This window comes from Dendropsophus ebraccatus, chromosome 12, assembly GCF_027789765.1.
Source record: "Dendropsophus ebraccatus isolate aDenEbr1 chromosome 12, aDenEbr1.pat, whole genome shotgun sequence".
Lineage (NCBI taxonomy): Eukaryota > Metazoa > Chordata > Amphibia > Anura > Hylidae > Dendropsophus > Dendropsophus ebraccatus.
In genome coordinates, this window is record NC_091465.1 from 57,010,816 (window position 1) to 57,032,855 (window position 22,040).

At 42.6% G+C, this 22,040-nt stretch overlaps 1 protein-coding gene across 4 annotated transcripts in view; it reads left to right on the top strand.

Moving 5' to 3' along the window:
* The window catches only part of LOC138769040 (NXPE family member 1-like), an 83,974-nt gene that overhangs the window by 18,467 nt on the left and 43,467 nt on the right, over positions 1-22,040 (top strand). For all 4 annotated transcript variants that reach the window (XR_011359202.1, XM_069947203.1, XM_069947205.1 and 1 more), the window contains 2 exons: positions 17,643-17,753; positions 20,278-20,963. Coding sequence is in view for 3 of the 4 variants with exons in the window: in XM_069947203.1 (XP_069803304.1) it covers positions 17,643-17,753; positions 20,278-20,963 (797 nt within the window). In the remaining variant the exon portion in view is untranslated. The remainder of the gene's footprint in view (positions 1-17,642; positions 17,754-20,277; positions 20,964-22,040) is intronic.

The window sequence follows — 22,040 nt, forward strand, 5'->3', positions numbered from 1 at the left end:
AAAGGGGTACTCCGGCGCTAATAAAAAAAAAAAAAATCAATCAATGAAACATAGTTTTTACATTTACCATTCCTCTTGAGTTTGTCTCTGTTTGAATTTCCCGCTTTTTGCAGGTCTCTGAACCTCCAGTTTGTGTCTTCATTTTTTCTTTACTTCCTGGTTTGGGCTTTCCCTTGATTAACTTTGTCTACTGTGATGTCTAATTGACTCTGTAAAATTGTTAGATGGCTTACAGCTTGTTCAGCCAATCAGAGCTGAGCAACCTGAGTCATCTGACAAAGGGAGGCTGGCCTAACAGGGCTTAGACCTGCCTCCCTGTTGATGGTGTCATGGTCACAAAATGTCTGCCACAGAAAAGCCTGGGGTCAACAGTCATTAGGTAGGAATGAGTTTACTTCACTTACTGGTGGGGGATTGAGGGGGGAAAAGATAGGGAAGAGGGGAAGATAGGTGATTGAAGCATATAACAAAGTTCTATAAGTTTGTAATGTGTTTCAATTACTGGGGAAAAGCTTTTCGCTGGAGTACCCCTTAAAATACCTATGTGGATCATGCATAGCTGCCAACATGCATGCCTGAGAGGAGTACAAGTCCTGGAGATACAGATCAAATGTTCAAGAGATCATGTGATAACATAAACTACAGCAAGCTGCAGGAGTTAGAAGGATAAGAAAGTCAAATTTGCATATAGAGGCTATAGATAAATATTAGAGATAAGCAAAGTAATAGCGTGAATTGCTTTATTATTTTGGAAATCTGCTCATCAGCCTGCAGCCTTTTAAAGGCTCTATTACTCAGAATGATTATCGGCTGTATTCAGCTGACATGATCAACCGACTGTGCCCACAGCTGAGGGCAACGATTAGCCCACAGCACATCAAGCCCCCCCGCCGGTACTTACTTCCCCCATTCTGGGGGGAACCAGACCCCAGTGGAATGATGCCAGCCGCAGCCTTCCACCCACCAGTTCCCATTTTTGCCGGAACTTTACCGCCAAATTAAGGCCCCGCGGTATGTCCCGGTAAACCCGACCCCCATCCTAACAAGCCCTGCCCCCAGGTGCCGACCGCGAGTGGAGAATTAGCCTGAGGACGCAGGGCCTGAGGATGAGAAAGGGGGCTGTAAAGCAGGAAGGTACTGCTAGTTGGAAGTCACCCAGCATCATGTATGGTAAAGCCCCTAGTAAAGCCCTGGGATTTTTTTGCACTTACGCCATTTACCGTGCGAGATCAGGAATGTGATTTATTAATAGTTCGGGCAATTACGAATGCGGCGATAGCAAACATGTTTATTTATATATTTATTTTTATTTATAACATGGGAAAAGGGGGGTGATTCTGACTTTTATTAGGGGAGGGGGCTTTTTACTTATAATAACACTTTTATTTTAACTTTTACACTTATACTAGAAGCCTCCCTGGGGGACTTCTAGTATAAGTGCACTGATCTCTCATTCAGATCTGTGCTGCATAGATATGCAGCACAGATCGATGAGATAGGCACATCGATTGCTTCCGGCTGCCATTACTGCGCTGAACCCGGAAGGGGTAAGATTTGTGGATCGCTCCTCCCGGAGGAGCGATCCTCCCCACTATACACCAGGGAACGGCTGCATTCGGTAATCGGATGCAGCTGTCAGTGTCAAAACACTGCTGGTGCTGCTGTACTACTGACTACTGACTACTGAGAAGATATTGTAGAAAAGCAAAGACCAAAAGATTAGGAAAACGGAGAGGAGAAACATATAGTGATTAAAAGAGAAATATAGAGAGGGCGAAAGATACATTCGTCATAGGAGAGCAAAGGGTGCATGGAACATAAACATGCTCTACAGATAGACAAGTCCTATAGTTGGACCCTTGTGATAGTGTCTATCACATACGTGTTATCCTGAGAGACAAATATACCTGGTGCATGTGTGTAGCATAAAACTGTTGGCTACTTTTGCTCCTGCCTGGCCTCCATGTTGGCTACTGTTGCTCCTGCCTGGCCTCCATGTTGGCTACTTTTGCTCCTGCCTGGCCTCCATGTTGGCTACTGTTGCTCCTGCCTGGCCTCCATGTTGACTACTGCTGCTCCTGTACTGGCCTTGAATGACTATTGCTGGACCTCCACTGGCCTCCAATGACTACTGCTGCTCCTTCACTGCATTTGTGACCTTTTTCCTGCATAGACCCTGTAATTGTGAATTTCCTGCATAGACCCTGTAATGGTGAATTTCCTGCATAGACCCTGTTATGGTGAATTTTTAAGTCTAAAAAAAAAATTACTTTGAGATTTTGAAAAGATAACGATGTTACTGACATGTAGAGCCCTAAATTCAACCAAATACACTACCCCCGTATCATATAGATCAGACGTGTCAAACTCAGGCCCGCCAGCTGTTTTAAAACTACAATTCCCATCATGCCTGGACAGCCAAAGATAAAGCTTTGGCAGTCCAGGCATGATGGGACTTGTAGTTTTGCAACAGCTGGAAGGCCTGAGTTTGACATCCCTGATATAGATGCTTTAAACTATAGAGTCCACCAAAAATCTTTTTCTTTCAAATCAACTGATATCAGAAAATTATATAGATTTGTAATTTACTTGTATTAAAAAATCTCAAGTCTTTCCATACTTATTAGCTACTATATGTCATGCAGGAAATGTTTTATTTTCAGTCTGACACAGTGGTCTCTGCTGACATCTCTGTCCGAGACAGGAACTCTGTCTCGGTTTTATACGAATCCCCATAGAAAACCTCTCCTGCTCTGGACAGTTCCTGTCTTGCAGAGATAGGAGAGAGCACTGTGGCAGACTGAAAATAAAGCAACATTTCTTGCATGACATATAGTAGCTAATAAGTATGGGAAGACTTGAGATTTTTTAATAGAAGTAAATTACAAATCTATATAACTTTCTGATATAAGTTGATTTGAAAGAAAAATATTTCCGCTAGATAACCCCTTTAAACTAACTTGTCCCTTATTCTCACCTCACTAAAGGGGAGATGAAGGGGCAGGGCACGTGCACCTGCCCCTTCTTATTAGTGGTCGGCAACAGGGTTCTCAGCAGCCGGACCCCGACCATTCTGCACTTCTGACATGTCGCTATGACATGTCAGAAGTTTTTTAAAATGGTAGTTACACTTTAAACGTTACCAAGACAGCACAACTTGAAAACTTTGCCCAATTAGGCCTACATAACATACAGTAAACAAGAACTGCACAAAGGGTGTATACTACTGAGGCTGTATCAGGGGTGTTGCTAAGGTCCTAAAACATCAGGGGCACAGGCCCTCTGACGATCATCAAGTTGTTTTCACTAACTGTTAACTAGGAAAAAGGGAGAACTGATGTCTGATATATTCTAGCCAATTTCAGTTACATTTACTAGTAATCCCTCTTCTCATCCAAGCAACATAAATCTACATTATATTGCAAAATACAAAACAAAATGTACCCTATGGACAAAGAAAAAAATCTTTTGAAACTACTTAACATAGCAAAATAACATCGCCATTCCATGACCACATATTGAAATAAAATGCAAAAAAGAAAATGTGACTTAACCGTAATGGTTAGCGCTGTCCAAATCACTCCAGTAGTAAAAACAGAATAAAAGATAAAAAGTTTAAAATGCACAAATATTTATGCGTTTCAAGAACCATGTCCTCTTCATCAGAATAGCAGTGCATACAGTGGTGTGGATAAGCAGGACTTAAATAATACAGCACATTTTGAAATTGGCACTAGAAACGCCACCTGTGGGCGGGCCTACATTTACAATACAGAAGTAAACAGACAGAAATGCATCAATCATAAAACAAAGTGTATTATACATGTCTAAGTAAAAAACAATAAGAAATGGTAAAAAGAAACATTCATAAATAAAAAATAAAGCACAAGCAGAAGTGACGGCAGGTCTCCATATAGCTGTCATGTAGTACAATGCCACAGATTTTTCAGAAGGTGGATAGATCAGGGATTTTGATCACATGTTGCCGGCAGCCAATCGGGGGCAGAAGGTGTGTGGTGCAACCACAAATCACACAAGGTACGCTGTGAATTTAGAAAGAAACACAAAAATACAAATAAAGATACCAGATGGATAGTCTATAATGTATCTAATTAGCCTGACTTTAAATAGGCTGCGTACAGAGTGGTTGTGGTGTTTATATTAGTAGCGGCTGCCACTCACTATACTAGCAGCGGCAGCTACAGTATTTAGTGCTTAGTGGGCTGAAATGTGAGCACTCCACTAGCACCTTGCTTAACTAACAGACTTGCATTACAGTATCACACAAGGCGCTGCTGCGCCAGGCTTTTTTCTCACTTCTCTTTGTCATGACCACATTTTACCACCACCTAATGAAAAATACCATCAAACCATATACAAAACCCTACATGCAGACCATTTATACCTCTATACATTGAACATATTACAGCACAGTTACTGTACATCCAGTGATTCACAAGTGACGTCTTCTCTGATTGGAGTCTTCCTCTCTTGTTGTCTTTTCCACTTGGCTCAGGCCATGATGACTTCTTCTGCCTTGGACAGAAAGTAGTCAAAATAACCACTTCCTACTATCCTAGCAAATTTACAGTACTAGTGAGGTGCTTGGCTGAGCCGCTGGCTTATCAGCTGGCTGCCTTTGAACACTGTGCTGCTCCATGCAACTCTGCTCCGGGTGCCTGGATAAACTGGGGAGGAACGACGCAGAGTTAAAAGGCAGCTGGCAGACAAGTCCCCGGGATAGCCTAGCGAAGCACTTCGCTAGTACTGTAAATTTACTCATTCCATATTGCCCCTCTAACATCAATGACAGCTTGAAGTCTTTTGTACTTGTTGTGGATGAGGCTCTGTATTTTCTCAGATGGTGAAGCTGCCCATTCTTCTTGGCAAAAGGCCTCCAGTTCCTGCCAATTTCTGTGTTGTCTTGCATGAACTGCGTGCTTGAGATGTCCCCAGTGGCGGATTAAATGTACCCTGGGCCCCGGGCTGTCCACCCAACCTGGGCCCCCCCCCCCAGCCACCCCAGCAGGCTGTGTGGGGTATATAAAAATACAGAGGTCTGAGGGGGATCAGTATATAGAAGTGACCCCAGAACATCACTAATAGGGGATAGGGGGGATGTTTTTATTCTATCCCCTATTAGTGATGTTCTGGGGTCACTTCCCTACACTGAGCCCCCACAGATCTATGTATTCTTATATGCCACAAAGAATCCAGTGTATAATGCACCTAGGACCAAACTACAACAGCTACATGCACTACAACTCCCAGCATGTACTGACAGTCTGCAGCCCTGTCAGACTGTGAGTTGTATGCTGGGAGTTGTAGTGCCTGCAGTTGTAGTTGGGTTCTAGTTTAAAAGTTTTCGCTAGTGTACTGTAGTGACCCTGGGGCTGTGTCAGTACACTACCGCAAACAAAACACTGACCCATTTAGACCCCAATGGTACACAGGCTCTGCACACTATAGGGCTGGGTTCACACTATGTATATTTCAGGCAGTATTTGGTCCTCATGTCAGGTCCTCATAGCAACCAAAACCAGGAGTGGATGGAAAACACAGAAAGGATCTGTTGACACAATGTTGTAATTGAGTGGATGGCCGTCATATAACAGTAAATAACGGCCATTATTTCAATATAACAGCCGTTGTTTTAAAATAACAGCAAATATTTGCCATTAAATGGCGGCCATCCACTCAATTACAACATTGTGTGAACAGATCCTTTCTGTGTTTTCTATCCACTCCTGGTTTTGGTTGCTATGAGGACCACAATACTGACTGAAATATACTGTGTGTGAGCCCAGCCTATAAGTGATTACAGTGCAGTTACTAATGACTCACAGGTGACGTCTTCTCCGATTGCCGTCGCTCACTTTTTCCTTTCTTCTCTATTTGGTGCAGCATCATGAAGACTTCTCCGGCCCCAACTCAACTGCAGGCGGGGAGCTGGGGGTGACTGGGGAAGGGAGGCAGCTGGGGCGACAGGGGGAGAAGCTGGGGCAACAGAGGCCGGGGAGGGGGGGGGGGAAGCTGGGAAGGCAGGGAAGCAGCAGGGGGTGAACATGATGGGGGTAGCAGCAGGGGGAGAAGATGATGGGGGTAGCAGCAGGGGGAGAAGATGATGGGGGTAGCAGCGGGAGGAGAAGATGATGAAGGGTAGCAGCAGGAGGAGAAGATGATGAAGGGTAGCAGCAGGGGGAGAAGATGATGGGGGTAGCAGCAGGGGGAGAAGATGATGGGGGTGGCAGCAGGAGGAGAAGATGATGAAGGGTAGCAGCAGGGGGAGAAGATGATGAAGGGTAGCAGCAGGGGGAGAAGATGATGAAGGGTAGCAGCAGGGGGAGAAGATGATGAAGGGTAGCAGCAGGGGGAGAAGATGATGGGGGTATCAGCAGGGGGAGATGATGGGGGTAGCAGCAGGGGGAGAAGATGATGGGAGTGGCAGCAGGGGGAGAAGATGATGGGGGTAGCAGCAGGGGGAGAAGATGATGGGGGTGGCAGCAGGGGGAGAAGATGATGGGGGTGGCAGCAGGGGGAGAAGATGATGGGGGTATCAGCAGGGGGAGAAGATGATGGGGGTAGCAGCAGGGGGAGAAGATGATGAGGGTAGCAGCAGGGGGAGAAGATGATGGGGGTATCAGCAGGGGGAGAAGATGATGGGGTAGCAGCAGGGGGAGAAGATGATGGGGGTATCAGCAGGGGGAGAAGATGATGGGGGTAGCAGCAGGGGGAGAAGATGATGGGGGTAGCAGCAGGGGGAGAAGATGATGGGGGGTATCAGCAGGGGGAGAAGATGATGGGGGTGGCAGCAGGGGGAGAAGATGATGGGGGTGGCAGCAGGGGGAGATGATGGGGGTATCAGCAGGGGGAGAAGATGATAGGGGTAGCAGTAGGGGGAGAAGATGATGGGGTATCAGCAGGGGGAGAAGATGATGGGGGTAGCAGCAGGGGGAGAAGATGATGGGGGTATCAGCAGGGGGAGAAGATGATGGGGGTGGCAGCAGGGGGAGAAGATGATGGGGGTGGCAGCAGGGGGATAAGATGATGGGGGTGGCAGCAGGGGGAGAAGATGATGGGGGTGGCAGCAGGGGGAGAAGATGATGGGGGTGGCAGCAGGGGGAGAAGATGATGGGGGTAGCAGCAGGGGGAGAAGATGATGGGGGTAGCAGCAGGGGGAGAAGATGATGGGGGTATCAGCAGGGGGAGAAGATGATGGGGGTGGCAGCAGGGGGAGAAGATGATGGGGGTGGCAGCAGGGGGAGAAGATGATGGGGGTAGCAGCAGGGGGAGAAGATGATGGGGGTATCAGCAGGGGGAGAAGATGATGGGGGTAGCAGCAGGGGGAGAAGATGATGGGGGTATCAGCAGGGGGAGAAGATGATGGGGGTAGCAGCAGGGGGAGAAGATGATGGGGGTAGCAGCAGGGGGAGAAGATGGGGCGGCATGGAGAGCAGCTAAGGGGCAAGGGGTACAGCCGGGTGGCAGGGGGTATATTCGGGCGGCAGGGAGCCAGGGTGAGCTTCCGGCAGAAAGAGCAGGCCGGAAGCTCACAGTGCAGCCCCGCGGTGCCCGAACTTCTCTGCTTGGCGGCGCGCAGGATGTGACGTCATCACGCCGCCAGGAGAGAAGTACAGGCACCGCAAAGACGGCAAGGAGAGAGGGGGCGGTGCCGCAGCGGACTCCGACAACAGCGCGCCACAGCAGAACATCACTCGGGGGCCCATTGGGCCCCGAAAGTGATGTGCTGCTGGCGCTGCTATGTAAGATCTTAATGTGGGCGGCGCGGGCCCCCCCGGAGCCTTGGGCCATTGGATGTCCCATCATGTGGCTTATTGATATTGAGATAAGGAGACTGAAATGGTCACTCCAGAACTTTCACTTTGTTCTGCTGTAGGCAATGACAGGTCAACTTGCCGTTTTGCCCGTTTTAGATCGTTGTCATGCTAGAACTTCCAAGTACATCCCATGTGCATCCTACGGGCTGATGAGTGCAATTTGCCTCCAGTATTTGCTGATAAAGTTCTGCATTAATTTTCATTTCATTTTCTTCAACTTTGACCAAGTTTCCTGTGTCTTTGTAGCTCACACATCCCTAAAACCTCAGCGATAAACCTCCTTGCTTTACACTTTCAGCTGGCATTAATGTTAGAGGGGGCAATACACCGGATTAAGAACTGGGGTATGTAAACTTTTGACCAGGGTCATTTGGATGTTTTTGGTTGTCATTATGATTTAAAAAGAGAAAACACAGACAATAAATGGCTTCACCTATCCACTAACCATGACTGCAAAAAAAGTTTTTTGTGTTATAATTTTTATTCTCTAAAAAAGGGAAAAGAAAGCAAAAATTCACCTGGTTGGTGTAATGTGGAGTGGCCTTAAAGTGAGGTTCAAATCACAGCAAGAGACTAACATAGCTTGGACACCTTAAACTCAGTTTTCTTTACTTGACAAGAGTATTTAAACTTAAATGGGTTATCCATTGGTTGAGAAAAACATGGCCTAGTTCTTACAGAAACAACATCACTTTTGTCTGCAGTTTGGGATTGCAGCTCAGTTTCACTAAAATCAATGGAGCCAAATTGTACCACACGATTGTACCACACACAACCTGAAGAGAGGTGTGATGCAATCTTGCAAGAAAAAAGCTTTGTTTTTTCTAATCCTGGATTACCCCTTTAAGATTGGGACACATTGTTTAACAAGGCCACACCCTGGCTATGCTGAGGCAAAATTAGGTTTCTCTTTTACTCTAACCTGCAAAAGTCAGGTGTCATAAAATGCAGGCAGGCGACTGCTGTTTTTACAATTCTTGTTGAGCCAACTGTCTCCAACTGTTTGTGCACGAACTTGGGTACTGAAATTCCCAGCTACGGGAAGCAGATGTTCAAAATATGCAGCAGTTTAGCTGGTGGGATAATAAGCCAGACCTAACCCTGTGAGTTAGTCCATGATTGTGAGGCCCTTGGTTACATCTCCTCAAAATCTTCTCCTGTCTGCCCCAGGGGCGGATTAACTTTACCTTAGGCCCCAGGCTGTTAACCGAACCTGTCCCCCCTCCCACTTCACTGTAACTATGGCAGAACTAGTGTGGTGCTCATAGTACAGGATAGATAATGTCATATTTACCATGTACCTGTAGAGTTTTATGAAAAATGATTATCAGGCAGCAATGTACTCAATTTTATTTTATCTAAATTGCTTCCATTTTGAATTTGGTGCCTAAATATCATAACAGAGGCGCCAGTGTCTCTCTGCTGTCTGGTTCTATGGAGGCGCCATTGTCTCCGCTCCCTGCTTTCTGTAGCTGTGAATTAGGAGGCAGAGCTTCCTGATCCAGCTCCAGCTTAAGCATGGTTAAACACACATAATATCTGAAGAGTCAGATATTTAGAATATGTTTACACAAGGTAAAATAATACCAATATACAGTATGGCCATATTTTTTAGTATAAATAAAACAAGGTGTGAACACTCTGTTATTCTATACTGCGTGTGCCAGCCAATTTTCCATCTCCACTTTAATGGAGCCTATTATTACGACTGTATTTTTACCTCATATTTTACCATATTAGTCTATGTTCCCACACAGTATTTTTGCTTGTTTTGCAACCAAAACCAGGAGTGGATTGAAAACACAGAAAGGCTATCTTCGCTCACTGTTGAAATTTAGTGGATAGCCGCCATTTAACAGAAATAAACAGCCATTATTTCAAAACAATGCCGGTTGCTTTGAAATAACAGCAATTATTTGTCATTAAATGATGGCAAGCCACTAAATTTCAATAATGTGTGCACATAGCATGTCTGTGTTTTCAATTTCCTCCTGGTTTTGGTTGCAAAATACTGAGAAAAAATACTGTGTGGGAACATAGCCTTGAAGTATTTTTACAGTATTTTGGTATTTAGTTCACATTCACATATCCATAGTGCACTACAAAGTTGCGCAAGGGCAGCACTTTGTGTATCTGTAGCCATCGACAATTGCATGGACCCATTCATTAGTGATCCTTCAAAACAGTCTGTATATTGCCTTGTCCCTGGAAGCACCTCCATTTACAATGGCTCTGTCTAGTCGTTTACATTCTTTTGCCCTTTGTTAAGGTGTATCAGATTTTTACAGAGTGTAGTCCATGTTGGCTCCACACTACGCCCCTTTGTGCCTGAATGGCACACAACACTTGGAACACACCCAGAATGAAGTACATATTTTGCTTACGCAATCATCTCCATCATCTGAAAACAGTCCTTTATTTCCTGGCTCTGGCTTTCCTTTGGCTCTTCTGTGCTAGCAATAATACATTTAAAGGGGCTGGGCATTCATGGTCACACTATTCAGTCATCCACATTCAGACTTCTTTCAAACTGCTTGCAAAACATACATTATATTTACTAAAGGGGAGATTTATCAAACATGGTGTAAAGTGAAACTGGCTCAGTTGCCCCTAGCAACCAATCAGATTCCACCTTTAATTTTCCAAAGAGTCTGTGAGGAATGAAAAGTGGAATATGTACACATACATATTTTGACAGCTATATAACACCATTTTAATCAAGAAAAATTATTATCAAGTGGAGAATGCAAGAATAAACAATTTCCTAATTCCTTAAAGGGGTTGTCCGGCGATAAAAAATTATTCACAGAATAACACACATTACAAAGTTATACAACTTTGTAATGTATGTTATGTCTGTGAATGGCCCCCTTCCCCGTGTCCCACCACCCCCACCCGTGTACCCGGAAGTGTGGTGCGCTATACTCACCTGTCACATGCCGACCACGGTCTCCGATCCTCAGCAGTGACGTCTTCGCAGCTTCGCAGCTAATGACGTGGCCGCGTCATCAGCCGCTCAGCCGCGATTGGCTGAGCACAGTTATGCTCAGCCAATCACGGCTGAGCTTCGGATGACGCTGCAGAGGGCGGCCGGCACTCGGGAAGATCCGCCGGCCGCCCGAAGAAGACGTCACTGCTGAGGATCGGAGACCGTGGTCGGCACGTGACAGGTGAGTATAGCGCACCACACTTCCGGGTACACGGGTGGGGGTGGTGGGACACGGGGAAGGGGGCCATTCACAGACATAACATACATTACAAAGTTGTATAACTTTGTAATGTGTGTTATTCTGTGAATAATTTTTTTATCGCTGGACAACCCCTTTAACTAATTTAATGCCATAGTTCGTGATCAGGCTATAACTCCAAGTTGTGAATGTCCATAAAACATAATTCAGTATGATTTTCATCAGCCAATCTCTCTTGCCAATTAGTATGTACAATGATATTCCTTTAGTTGGTAATAGAAAGTCTTTAAGAAAACATTTATACAGACAAAAGGTTAATTTGACTGCCATCACACATATGGCTCATATTCACATCCCAAGATCCAGCACTTGCCAATTTTGCCTTTGATTCACCAAGGGTCCTGAAAATGAAGAACAAGAGCAGATACAGATTCCTATTAGTATAATGTGATAATTGTAACATTAACATTTTCTATATATTAACCCTTTGTGCACCAAGCCCAAAATGACCCAGTGGACAGCGCAAATTTTCATTTTTGTGTTTTTGTTTTTTCCTCCTCCCCTTCTAAGAGCTGTAGCACTTACAGTTTTCTATCTACAGGGCCATGTAAGGGCTTGTTTTTTTACAGGAGTCGTTTTACATAGAATGAAAGACACCATTTCAACCATAACATATATGATGGAACCCCAAAAATATTATTTATGAAGATATAAATTAGTGAAATTGTAAAAAAGAATGTAATATGGTAACGTTTGGGGGGTTCCTGTGTCTACGTAATGCACTATATGGTAAAAGCGACATGATAACATTATTCTATAGGTCAGCTTGAACACAACCACATGCAGGTTTACACATATTTTCTAATGTTATATTTTTTTTATGAAATCCTTTTTTTTTGCAATTAATTATTAATAGAGTGGTCTACTCTATATTATGTTTTATATATATATATATATATATATATGTTTTATTTATATAATGGGAAAGGGGGGTGATTTAAACTTTTATTGGGGGAGGGGCTTTGGGGTATTTGTAAAGACATAGGGTCAATAAGGGAATCCTCATGTGGGTCTGTAGGTGAAAAAATGTAAGCGCTATGGCCTTCTAAACACGAGAAGGAGAAAACAAAAGCGCAAAAAAATAAATAAAAATGAGTCTGGTCCTGAAAGGGTTAACACGTATTGGCACATTGTGCTACTACACAAAGCGATTATCGGCTTTATCAGCCTAGCAATGATCTGCTGCCGTCGCAGATGATCTAAAGATCACCCACCCAGTTCCCTGTAGCCCCCTCTACACTTACTCCCGACAGTGAACGGGAGAGGATGAGCAAGAGAGCTTACTTGCTCCTCTGAATCGTCCCGTGTAATAGGGCCTTAAGAGAGGTCAAGCAATCTGAGATGAACTCCAGAATAGCCAGAATGGTAAATTTTCCCACAAATTGTATATTGGGATATTAACACATTCCTTTTGCGCTTTACAAGATGCATTTTGCTGTTTCTTTGTCTCTCCTTTGTTTACGTTGGGACTTTGCATTATTTGCAGCTCTCTTGTGTACAGTGTCCGTATTAGGACATAGTCAAAAGTCAGAGTGAAGAATAAATTTTACACAAGCGTGAGACTTGACTCTGAGTATTGACAACTAACTTCTCATAACTGACTTCCAACTTCTGACTACTGACTTTGACTCCTGATTTTGACTTTGACTACTGACTACTGACTTTGACTACTGATTACTGACTTTGACTACTGATCACTGACTACTGATCAATGACTACTGACTATTTACTTTGACTACTGGCTTTGATTTCTGACTTTGGCTACAGACCTCTGACTTTAACTACTGATTACTGACTACTGACTTTGACTACTGACTTCTGACCATTGACACCTGACAACTGACTTTTAACTCCATACTACTGACTACTTAGGGAGGGGCAGCGGGGAGGTAAGAAGATAATGGATCACCTAAGAATCAACAATTTGTTGGATCCAAATCAGCATGGCTTTACTGAGGGCCAATCATGTCAGACTAATCTAATTGATTTCTTTGATTATGCCACAAAATTGCTGGATGAAGGTGGTGCTGTGGATATTGCCTATCTGGACTTCAGCAAAGCTTTTGATACAGTTCCCCATAAAGAGCTGATAGAGAAGTTGGAGAAAATTGGACTTAATCCCTGGATAGTTCAGTGGATTTGTGGTTGGCTGAAGGACAGATATCAGAGGGTTGTTGTTAATGGTGTATATTTCGAGCAGAGACTGGTTACAAGTGGTGTGCCTCAAGGATCTGTTCTGGGTCCTATTCTTTTTAATATGTTTGTAAGTGACATAGGAAAAGGTTTGGTGGGTAAAGTTTGTCTGTTTGCTGCAATAGGGTTGATATTCCTGAAGGTGTCAGTAATATGGAAAAGGATTTAGCTTAGCTAGATAAGTGGTCCAAACAGTGGAAATTGAAGTTCAATGTTTCCAAATGTAAAATAATGCACTTGGGGAGGAGGAATCCTCTATCCGAGTATCACATCGGCAGTACTGTGTTGGAAAAGACTTCAGAAAAGAAGGATTTAGGGGTAGTGATTTCTGACAGCCTTAAAATGAGTCACCAGTGCAACCAGGCGGCTGGGAAAGCAAATCGTATGCTGGGGTGTATAGCTAGAGGTATAACCAGTAGGAAGAGGGAGATTGTGATCCCTCTGTACAGAGCTCTGGTGAGGCCACATCTGGAATACTGTGTCCAGTTCTGGAGACCTCATCTAAAAGAACGGGTCCAAAGACGGGCTAAAAAAATGGTGGAGGGTGTGAGGCATAAACCATATCAGGAAAGACTTAAGGATTTGAATCTGTAGAGTCTGGAGTAAAGAAGGGAAAGGGGGGACATGATTGAAACCTTTAAGTATGTTAAAGGACTAAATAAGGTTTAGAGGGGAGTGTTTTTAGTAAAAAACTGAGCTCAAGAACAAGAGGAAACAGTGAGAGATTAGTTGGGGGAAAGATCAGAAGAAATGTGAGAAAATATTATTTTACTGAAAGAGTAGTAGATACCTGGAACAAACTTCCAGCAGAGGTGGTTGGTAAATATACAATAACAGAATTTAAACACGATAATAAGAAAGAAAATACTAAAAGGGCAGACTAGATGGACCCAGTGGTCTTTTTCTACCGACATATGCCCAAACGATGTTTCTATGATCGTTTGGGCAGCCCATAAAGGATAGTGGCGGTCTCCTGTCGCTGCTTCTATTCCACCGAGTGACGGCAGCAGATCGCTGCTATCACAGTCGTTTGTCTTTCATCATGGCATAGCAGTAATCAGTGAATGCAATCTAAGTATTGCATGTAAAAGTCCCCCAGGGGAACTTTAAGTGTGTAAAAAAAAAAAAAAGTAAAAATGTTTCTTACAATACCCAAAAGCCCCTCCCTCAATAAAAGTTAAAATCACCCCCCTTTCCCATTTGATAAATAAAACATATAAAAAAAAATAAATAAACATATTATATACCTCAGCATGCGTAATTGTCCGATTTTTTTTTATAAAAAGTGATGAAAATGTCTGAGCTACACAAATGTGGTATTAATAAAAAGAAGAGATCATGGCGCAAAAAATGATACCCCATACAGCCCATAGGTGAAAAACTAAAACCGTTGTAAGAGTCACAAAAGGACCATTTTATTAATAACATTGCAAAAAAAAAAGGATTTCAATAAAAAAAAAAGAATCATCAGAAAATCTGTGTAAACCTGCATATGGTTGCGTTCAGACTGACCTATGGAATAATGGTATCAGGTCACTTTTACCGTATAGTGCATTGCGTAGGCACAGGAAACCCCCAAAAGTTACCATATTGCATTGTTTTTTTCCTATTTCACCAATTTATATTTTCATAAATAATATTTTGGGGGTTCTGTCATACATGTTATGGTAGAACGGAAGACGCCATTACATAGTACACTTATTCCCTGAAAAAACAAGACCTTACGTGGCCCTGTAGAAAAAAATATGAAAGTGCTAGAGTTCTTAGAATGGGAGGAGGAAAAACAAAAACATGAAAATTGACGTGGTCCACTGGGTCAATTTGGGCTTGGTCCTCAAAGGGTTAATGGAATTTTTTTTATATATATATATATATATATATATATATATATACGTATATATATATATATATATATATATATATATATATATATAATGCTGTGCCTGCTCATTTCACTCTCCCTACTGAACGGCACAAGAATGAGGAAAGACTGTGAGAAAATTTGCCTCAGCATTGCATTTTTATAGCATGTACATAATGTATGTCATGGCGCTAATCATACAGCCAATCACAGTAATGCCAGTAGTGAACATGACTTCTAAATTCGCAGTTGCATACATTCGCATGTTCGAAAATTTTCTTAAATGATTGTTATAACAATTCTGATAATCGAACAAATTGTTTGTGATCGGCGGACATGAACAATTAGCGGCATGCTTGTAAGAACATACGAACATTTATGAACATGTTTGCATATTGCTGGTCATAACAATGCATTCAAACAATAGGACAGATTACTGTGTTAGGGTGGTATTACACTGAACGATTATCGTTTGAAAAATCGTTAGATCATTGGTCGTTTAATAGAATTTGCACCTATTTTTATCGTTAATCATTTGCAAATTGTTCGGTTGTTCGCAGTAGTAGTGGAGACGACAGGACGAAAGCAATAACAATCATTAGTAACAATCATCGTTACTAAGCTTCTAAAGGACACTTATACCCCGTAAAGGGGATTAAGGCCCTATTACACCAAGTTATTATTGTCTATCTTTGGCAATTATCGGTTTTTAGGGCTGATAATCACTTGATGTAATAGCACCTGTTAAAAAGCAGCAAACAGCTGACATGCACAATGTTGGCTGATCCTTGTCTTTCAGCTCCACACCACTGCCCATCCCTCCCATAAACAATGCCTGCTCGGGCTCCCGCTCACCCCAGCCCCCAGCACTGTATCACCCCAGCCTCACTCACCCGCGCCCCCAGCCCTGTATCAAGAGCTGGCACTACCTTTCAGCTCCACACCACTGCCCATCCCTCCCATAAACAATGCCTGTTCGGGCTCCCGCTCACCCCAGCCCCACTCCCCTCCATGGGCAGATGCTCACCCCAGCATCTCCCCCCCACTCCATGAGCTGATGTCCGCTCCAGCTTCCCCAAGCCCCCACCCCCACCCCTGAGTACCAGTGAGCAGGAGCAGGCATCTCCGCTTAGAGGGGAGCTGGGGTGAGTGGTGGGGGAGCTGGAGTGAGCATCTGGTTATGGGGGTATGTGCTCCAACTCCCTCCTGCTCACACCACCAATCCCCTCCAAACCACCTACCCCGGGTGGATGCCTGCTCCAGCATCCACACAACATGTCAACTCTGCAACATCGCCAGCTAGTAAGAAATACATTGTGGGGTGATGTGATGCAAAATCAGAGGAAAAAAAACAGTCCTTTGTTTTAAGTGCAATAGTAATGACAGCAGTGGGCAGAAAGGAAAGCTAAGGGGACGAGTATGCAAACAGACCAATCAGGAAGATGCATGATGGGAAATGTAGTTTCCTGGCCAGAACCATATTGGATATAAATCAGCTTTTAGAGAAACTTGTAACTCAGGAACGGTAGCAGCTAGAAAAACTGCTGGCTCAAAATACTCAGTGTTTGGGAGCATTTCATTTTTTAGCTCTTAGGTGGATAACCTTTTTAAGTGACAGGCTTCCATGATGTACTGGTACGTCATGGGTCCTTAAAGAGGACCTGTCACCCCCGGTGACGGGGTGACAGGCTCCTGACCCCCCATTAGAGCCCCCTATACTCACGTGATCCCGCCGGGTCCCGCTTCTGGAGATGGTCGGGTCACGGAGATATCGGCGCCCGAGAATGACAGGAGAGTCCAGCGCTCCGTCATTCTCTATGAGTGTTGAACTCATCTCTCAGCGTGCGCGCCGGGCTGCAGCGGCTGAGATCTCCGTGACCCGACCATCTCCAGAAGCGGGATTAGGTGAGTATAGGGTACTCTAACGGGGGGTCGGGAGCCTGTCACCCCGGCACGGGGGGTGACAGGTTCCCTTTAAGGGGTTAGTTATTGAAATCCTGGTGATTGCTTCTCTTTAACTATTTTAGGGCCCTATTCCACGGGACGATTATCGTTCGCATAATCGATAATGATAAACGATCCAAACGACCACTACTGCGAAAGACCTAAAATCGTTCACTTATTTACATGGAGCGATAATTGTTACTTATGATCGTTCTTGCAGTCGTCTTGTCGTCGCTATTGCGTTCGTCACTACTGTGACTGACCGAACAACGTCTTATTCAATGCGAATGACTTGCAAACGAGCAACTATAAAAATAGATCCAGGTCTTATTAAAAGAACAATGGTTTCTCGTTCAGTCGTTAATCGTTAACTGCTATTCAATCGAACAATTATCGCTTAGATTCGAACGACTTAATGAAAATCTGAACGATAATCAGATGGAATAGGGCCCTTAGTTGAGAAAACAAAAATTTATATGTTGCATTTAAGCTGATGTTATGTTTCTATTAATATTGTCTATTTTTACAACTACTTATAATATTTTTTCTTTCTGACAGGGTTCTCATAAAAAGACTGTTAATTTAACAACTAATGCTCCTGAGAAGGTTTTGGAAATGGAAAAGCAGATATGGGAAATCTTCAATCCGATAGATCAGAAGATATCTAAAGTAACTTTTATGCATAAAGATAATATAACAATTGCGAAAAATAGCAAAGGTTTCATTATTAACCCCCAAAACAGTTATTGTGTTGGGGATCAAGTACCTGTACAGGTTGATGTGTATGATTATCTGGGAATGAGGAAAGCCTCTTTCAGTAAGCCTTTGCTTTTGCAAATAGATATGATTAAAATGGCCCTATTATAACCTTTTATAACGTTTTTATTTTTTTGCCTACATGGCTTTACAGGATGTAATTTTTGAGCCATGATCTCTAGTTTTTATTTGTACAAGACGTTATGATCACTTTTTATTTTTTTTATATGTAAAATGTACGAAAAAAAATCATCAATCCTGGCGTTTTTTAACGGCTTTTCATTTACAGCGCTCACCATACATGAACAATATTCCTTTATTTTAATAGAGCGATCAATTACGCATGCTATGGTATATAATATGTTTATTTATTTTATTGTTTTTTTAATGTTTTATTTATAAAATGGGAAAAGGAAGGATTAAAAAATTTATTGGGGGAGGGGCTATATCATGTTTTTTTAAAAAACATTTAGATTTTTTTTACTTTACACTTTTTAAGTCCCCTAGGGGACTTTAACATTTTTACATTACTAACACTGATCATTTCTGTGCTATGGCATAGCATTGATCAGTGTTATCTGCCATCATTACATAGAGTTTACCAGCGGTAAAGAGGAAGATAAGAGACCTCCGGCAGTCAGTAAAAATGTTCAGGACCCCCGTATTACACTACGGGGTACCAACTGGACAGTGACAGGAGTGCATCTCCTGTCACTGTTTTGAATGCTGCGGGCGGCTAATGGTGGGTGGCCGCACAATCACGGCAGCCCGTCATTAACAGTGAGGACCCACATACTGTGAAGTGAGTTTAGCTCCTGAGCTCACTTCATAGCACCGCCAGAAACACTGATGTACCAGTACATCATTGGTCCTTAAAGGAGAAGTCCGGCGAAAATTTTTATTTAAGTATTGTATTGCCCCCCAAAAGTTTTATACAAATCACCAATATACACTTATTACAGGAAATGCACATAAAGTGCTTTTTAGTTACCACTGCATCAAGGCTTCACTTCCTGGATAAAATGGTGATGTCACAACCTGACTCCCAGAGCTGTGCGAGCTGTGGCTGCTGGAGAGGATGAAGGCAGAGGGATCCCTCCAGTGCCCTGTGTCCCTCAGTGTCCCTCTGTAGCCCGGGATCGCGGCTATTAGCGGGCACGGTCCGATCGCCGTGCCCGCTAATCAGGTAATCGGAGGCAGCTGTCAAAGATGACAGCTGCTTCCGATTACCGGCTGCAGCACTTCCCTGGTGTCTACTGGGTGAGATCGCTCCTCCGGGACGTTGTCCTGGAGAAGCGATCTCTGTACCTGATGCCAGCCGGGGACCTCTCCAAGATGGCGCCGTCCCCGACTCGGCACTCGTTTCTTTTCGGCTGCAGCAGCCGAAAGCAAACGAGTGCCGATCTCATTGATCTTTGCTGTATAACTATGCAGCAAAAATCTCAATGAGAGATCAAAGTGTATATACTAGAAGTCCCCCAGGGGGGCTTCTAGTATATGTGTAAAAGTAAAAATAAAAGTGATGTTATAAGTAAAAAGCCCCCTCCCCTAATAAAAGTCAGAATCACCCCCCTTTTCCCAGGTTATAAATAAAAATAAACAAATAAATAAATCAATAAACATGTTTGCTATCGCCGCGTCTGTAATCGCCCTAACTATTAATTTATCACATTCCTGATCTCGCACGGTAAATGGCGTAAGCGCCAAAAAATCCCAAAGTGCAAAATTGCGCATTTTTGGTCGCATCAAATCCAGAAAAATTGTAATAAAAAGCGATCAAAAAGTCGCATATGCACAATCAAGGTACCGATAGAAAGAACACATCATGGCGCAAAAAATGACACCTCATACAGCCCCATAGACCAAGGGATAAAAGCGCTATAAGCCTGGGAATGGAGCGATTTTAAGTGACATATATTTGTTAACAATGGTTTGAATTTTTACAGGCCATCAAATAAAAGAAAAGTTATACATGTTACATATTGTTTTAATCGTAACGACTTGAGTAACATGCACAACAAGTCAGTTTTACCCCAGGGCGAACAGCGTAAAAACACAAACCCCCCAAATAAAAGAAATGCGTTTTTTTTTTTCAATTTCACCACACTTTGAATTTTTTTCTGGTTTCGCAGTGTACTTTATGCAAAAATTCAGCCTGTCATTGCAAAGTACAATTAGTAGCGCAAAAAATAAGGGCTCATGTGGGTTTCTAGGTGAAAAAATGGAAATGCTATGGCCTTTTAAACACAAGGAGGAAAAAACGAAAATGCAAAAATTGAAATTGGCCAGGTCCTCTAAGGGTTAAGTGACAGGGTCCCATAATGTACTAGTAAAGTTTTGAGAAACCAAAAACTGATATGCTGCGTTTAAACTGCTGTTATGTTTCTATTATTATTGTCTATTTTTACAACTACTTATAATATTTTCCGTCTGACAGGATTCTGATAAAAAGACTGTTAATTTAACAACTAATGCTCCTGAGAAGGTTTCGGAAATGGAAAAGCAGATATGGGAAATCTTCAATCAGATAGACCAAAAGATACCTAAAGTAACTTTTATGCATAAAGATAATACAACAAGTGCGCAGAATAGCAAAGGTTTCATTATCAACCCCCAAAACAGTTATTGTGTTGGGGATCAATTAACTGTGCAAGTTGATGTGTTTGATTATCTAGGAAAAAGGAAAACCTATGGAGGAGACTATCTTAGAGCAAGAATTTATGATCCAGTCAAGGGAGCCGGATCTTCAGGGAGAATTGAAGATTTTAACAATGGAACATACCATGTTCATTTTATTTTATTATGGGAAGGTAAAGTTGTGGTGACTGTATTTCTCATGCACCCAAGCGAAGTCATCTCTGCTCTCTGGAAGTCAAGAAATAGCTGGTATGGTCAACTAGATTACTCTGGAAAATTCACAAGTGGAAATAAAGAAGTGGTGACAAAGTGTGGATTTGTTCTGGATAAAAAAGATGAACTCTGTGAATATGCTGACCATGAAAATGAAGAATACTTTTATTGTGTCAAGCCTCAAAATTTCAGCTGCGAATCATTTACTGATTTTAAAACTTTGGTAACGTACGCTACACATGTGTCCAATCTGGAAAACAGTCTCCTTACACCGTATGTATTCCAACAAAATGTTGAAAGTTTTTTATAACCAGCCATAGCGCTTTTACTTTTCTTCCTATAGGGATGTTTGGGGCATAATTTTTTGGTATCATATTTGTGTAGATGGGAATTTTTGCGTATTTTTTATAATTTATTTTTCCCCTGAAAGATAATGTGACAAAAAGAAAATCAATTCTGCCCCCCCCCCCTTTTCTTTTGAGCCGTTCACCGTACAGGAACACTATTGTTATATTTTACTAAGTCTGATAATTATGCACACTGCAATGTCAAATATTTATTTCAAGTTTTATATGTAAAATAGGGTTAAACTTTTATTGAAGAAGATGCTTTGTCCAATTTTTTTATTTTAAATTTTTTTTTACAACGGCTGGTATTTTAAGTATCAAATAAGGCGTCATTATAATAAAAAAAGCATTGTGTAAATCATTAGGTAGGTTACACACTTCAATGCTATGTAATAGCATAGCATTGATCATAGTTAGGCTATGTTCACACAACATTTTTTCAGCTCTGTTTAAAATGATGTCCGTTATTTTAAGTCTAATTATTTTAAGTCTCATTATTCTAGTTTAGGTGGACTAATTGGCCTTTGGGTGTGTCTTAATTTAAAAATCCATTGGATTTAATAGTAAAAATGTTTTTTCCATTGACTTCAATGCATAGCCATTGCAGTCAGTTAAATTGCGGCTATAACGTTATTTTAAAGGAGAAGTCAGTCAAAAATTTTTATTAAACTGTTGTATTGCCTGCCAAAAGTTATACAAATCACCAATATACACTTATTATGGGAAATGCTTATAAAGTTATTTATTCCCTGCCCTTACTACTGCATCAAGGCTTCACTTTCTGGATAAAATGGTAATGTCACCACCCGACTCTCAGAGCTGTGCGGGCTGTGGCTGCTGGAGAGGATGATGGCAGAGGTACACTGAGGGACAAAGGGCACTGGAGGGACACTAAGCATCCCTCTGCCATCATCCTCTTCAGCAGCCACAGCCCGCACAGCTCTTGGAGTCGGGTCGTAACATAATCATTTTATCCAGGAAGGGAAGCCTTGATACAGTAGTA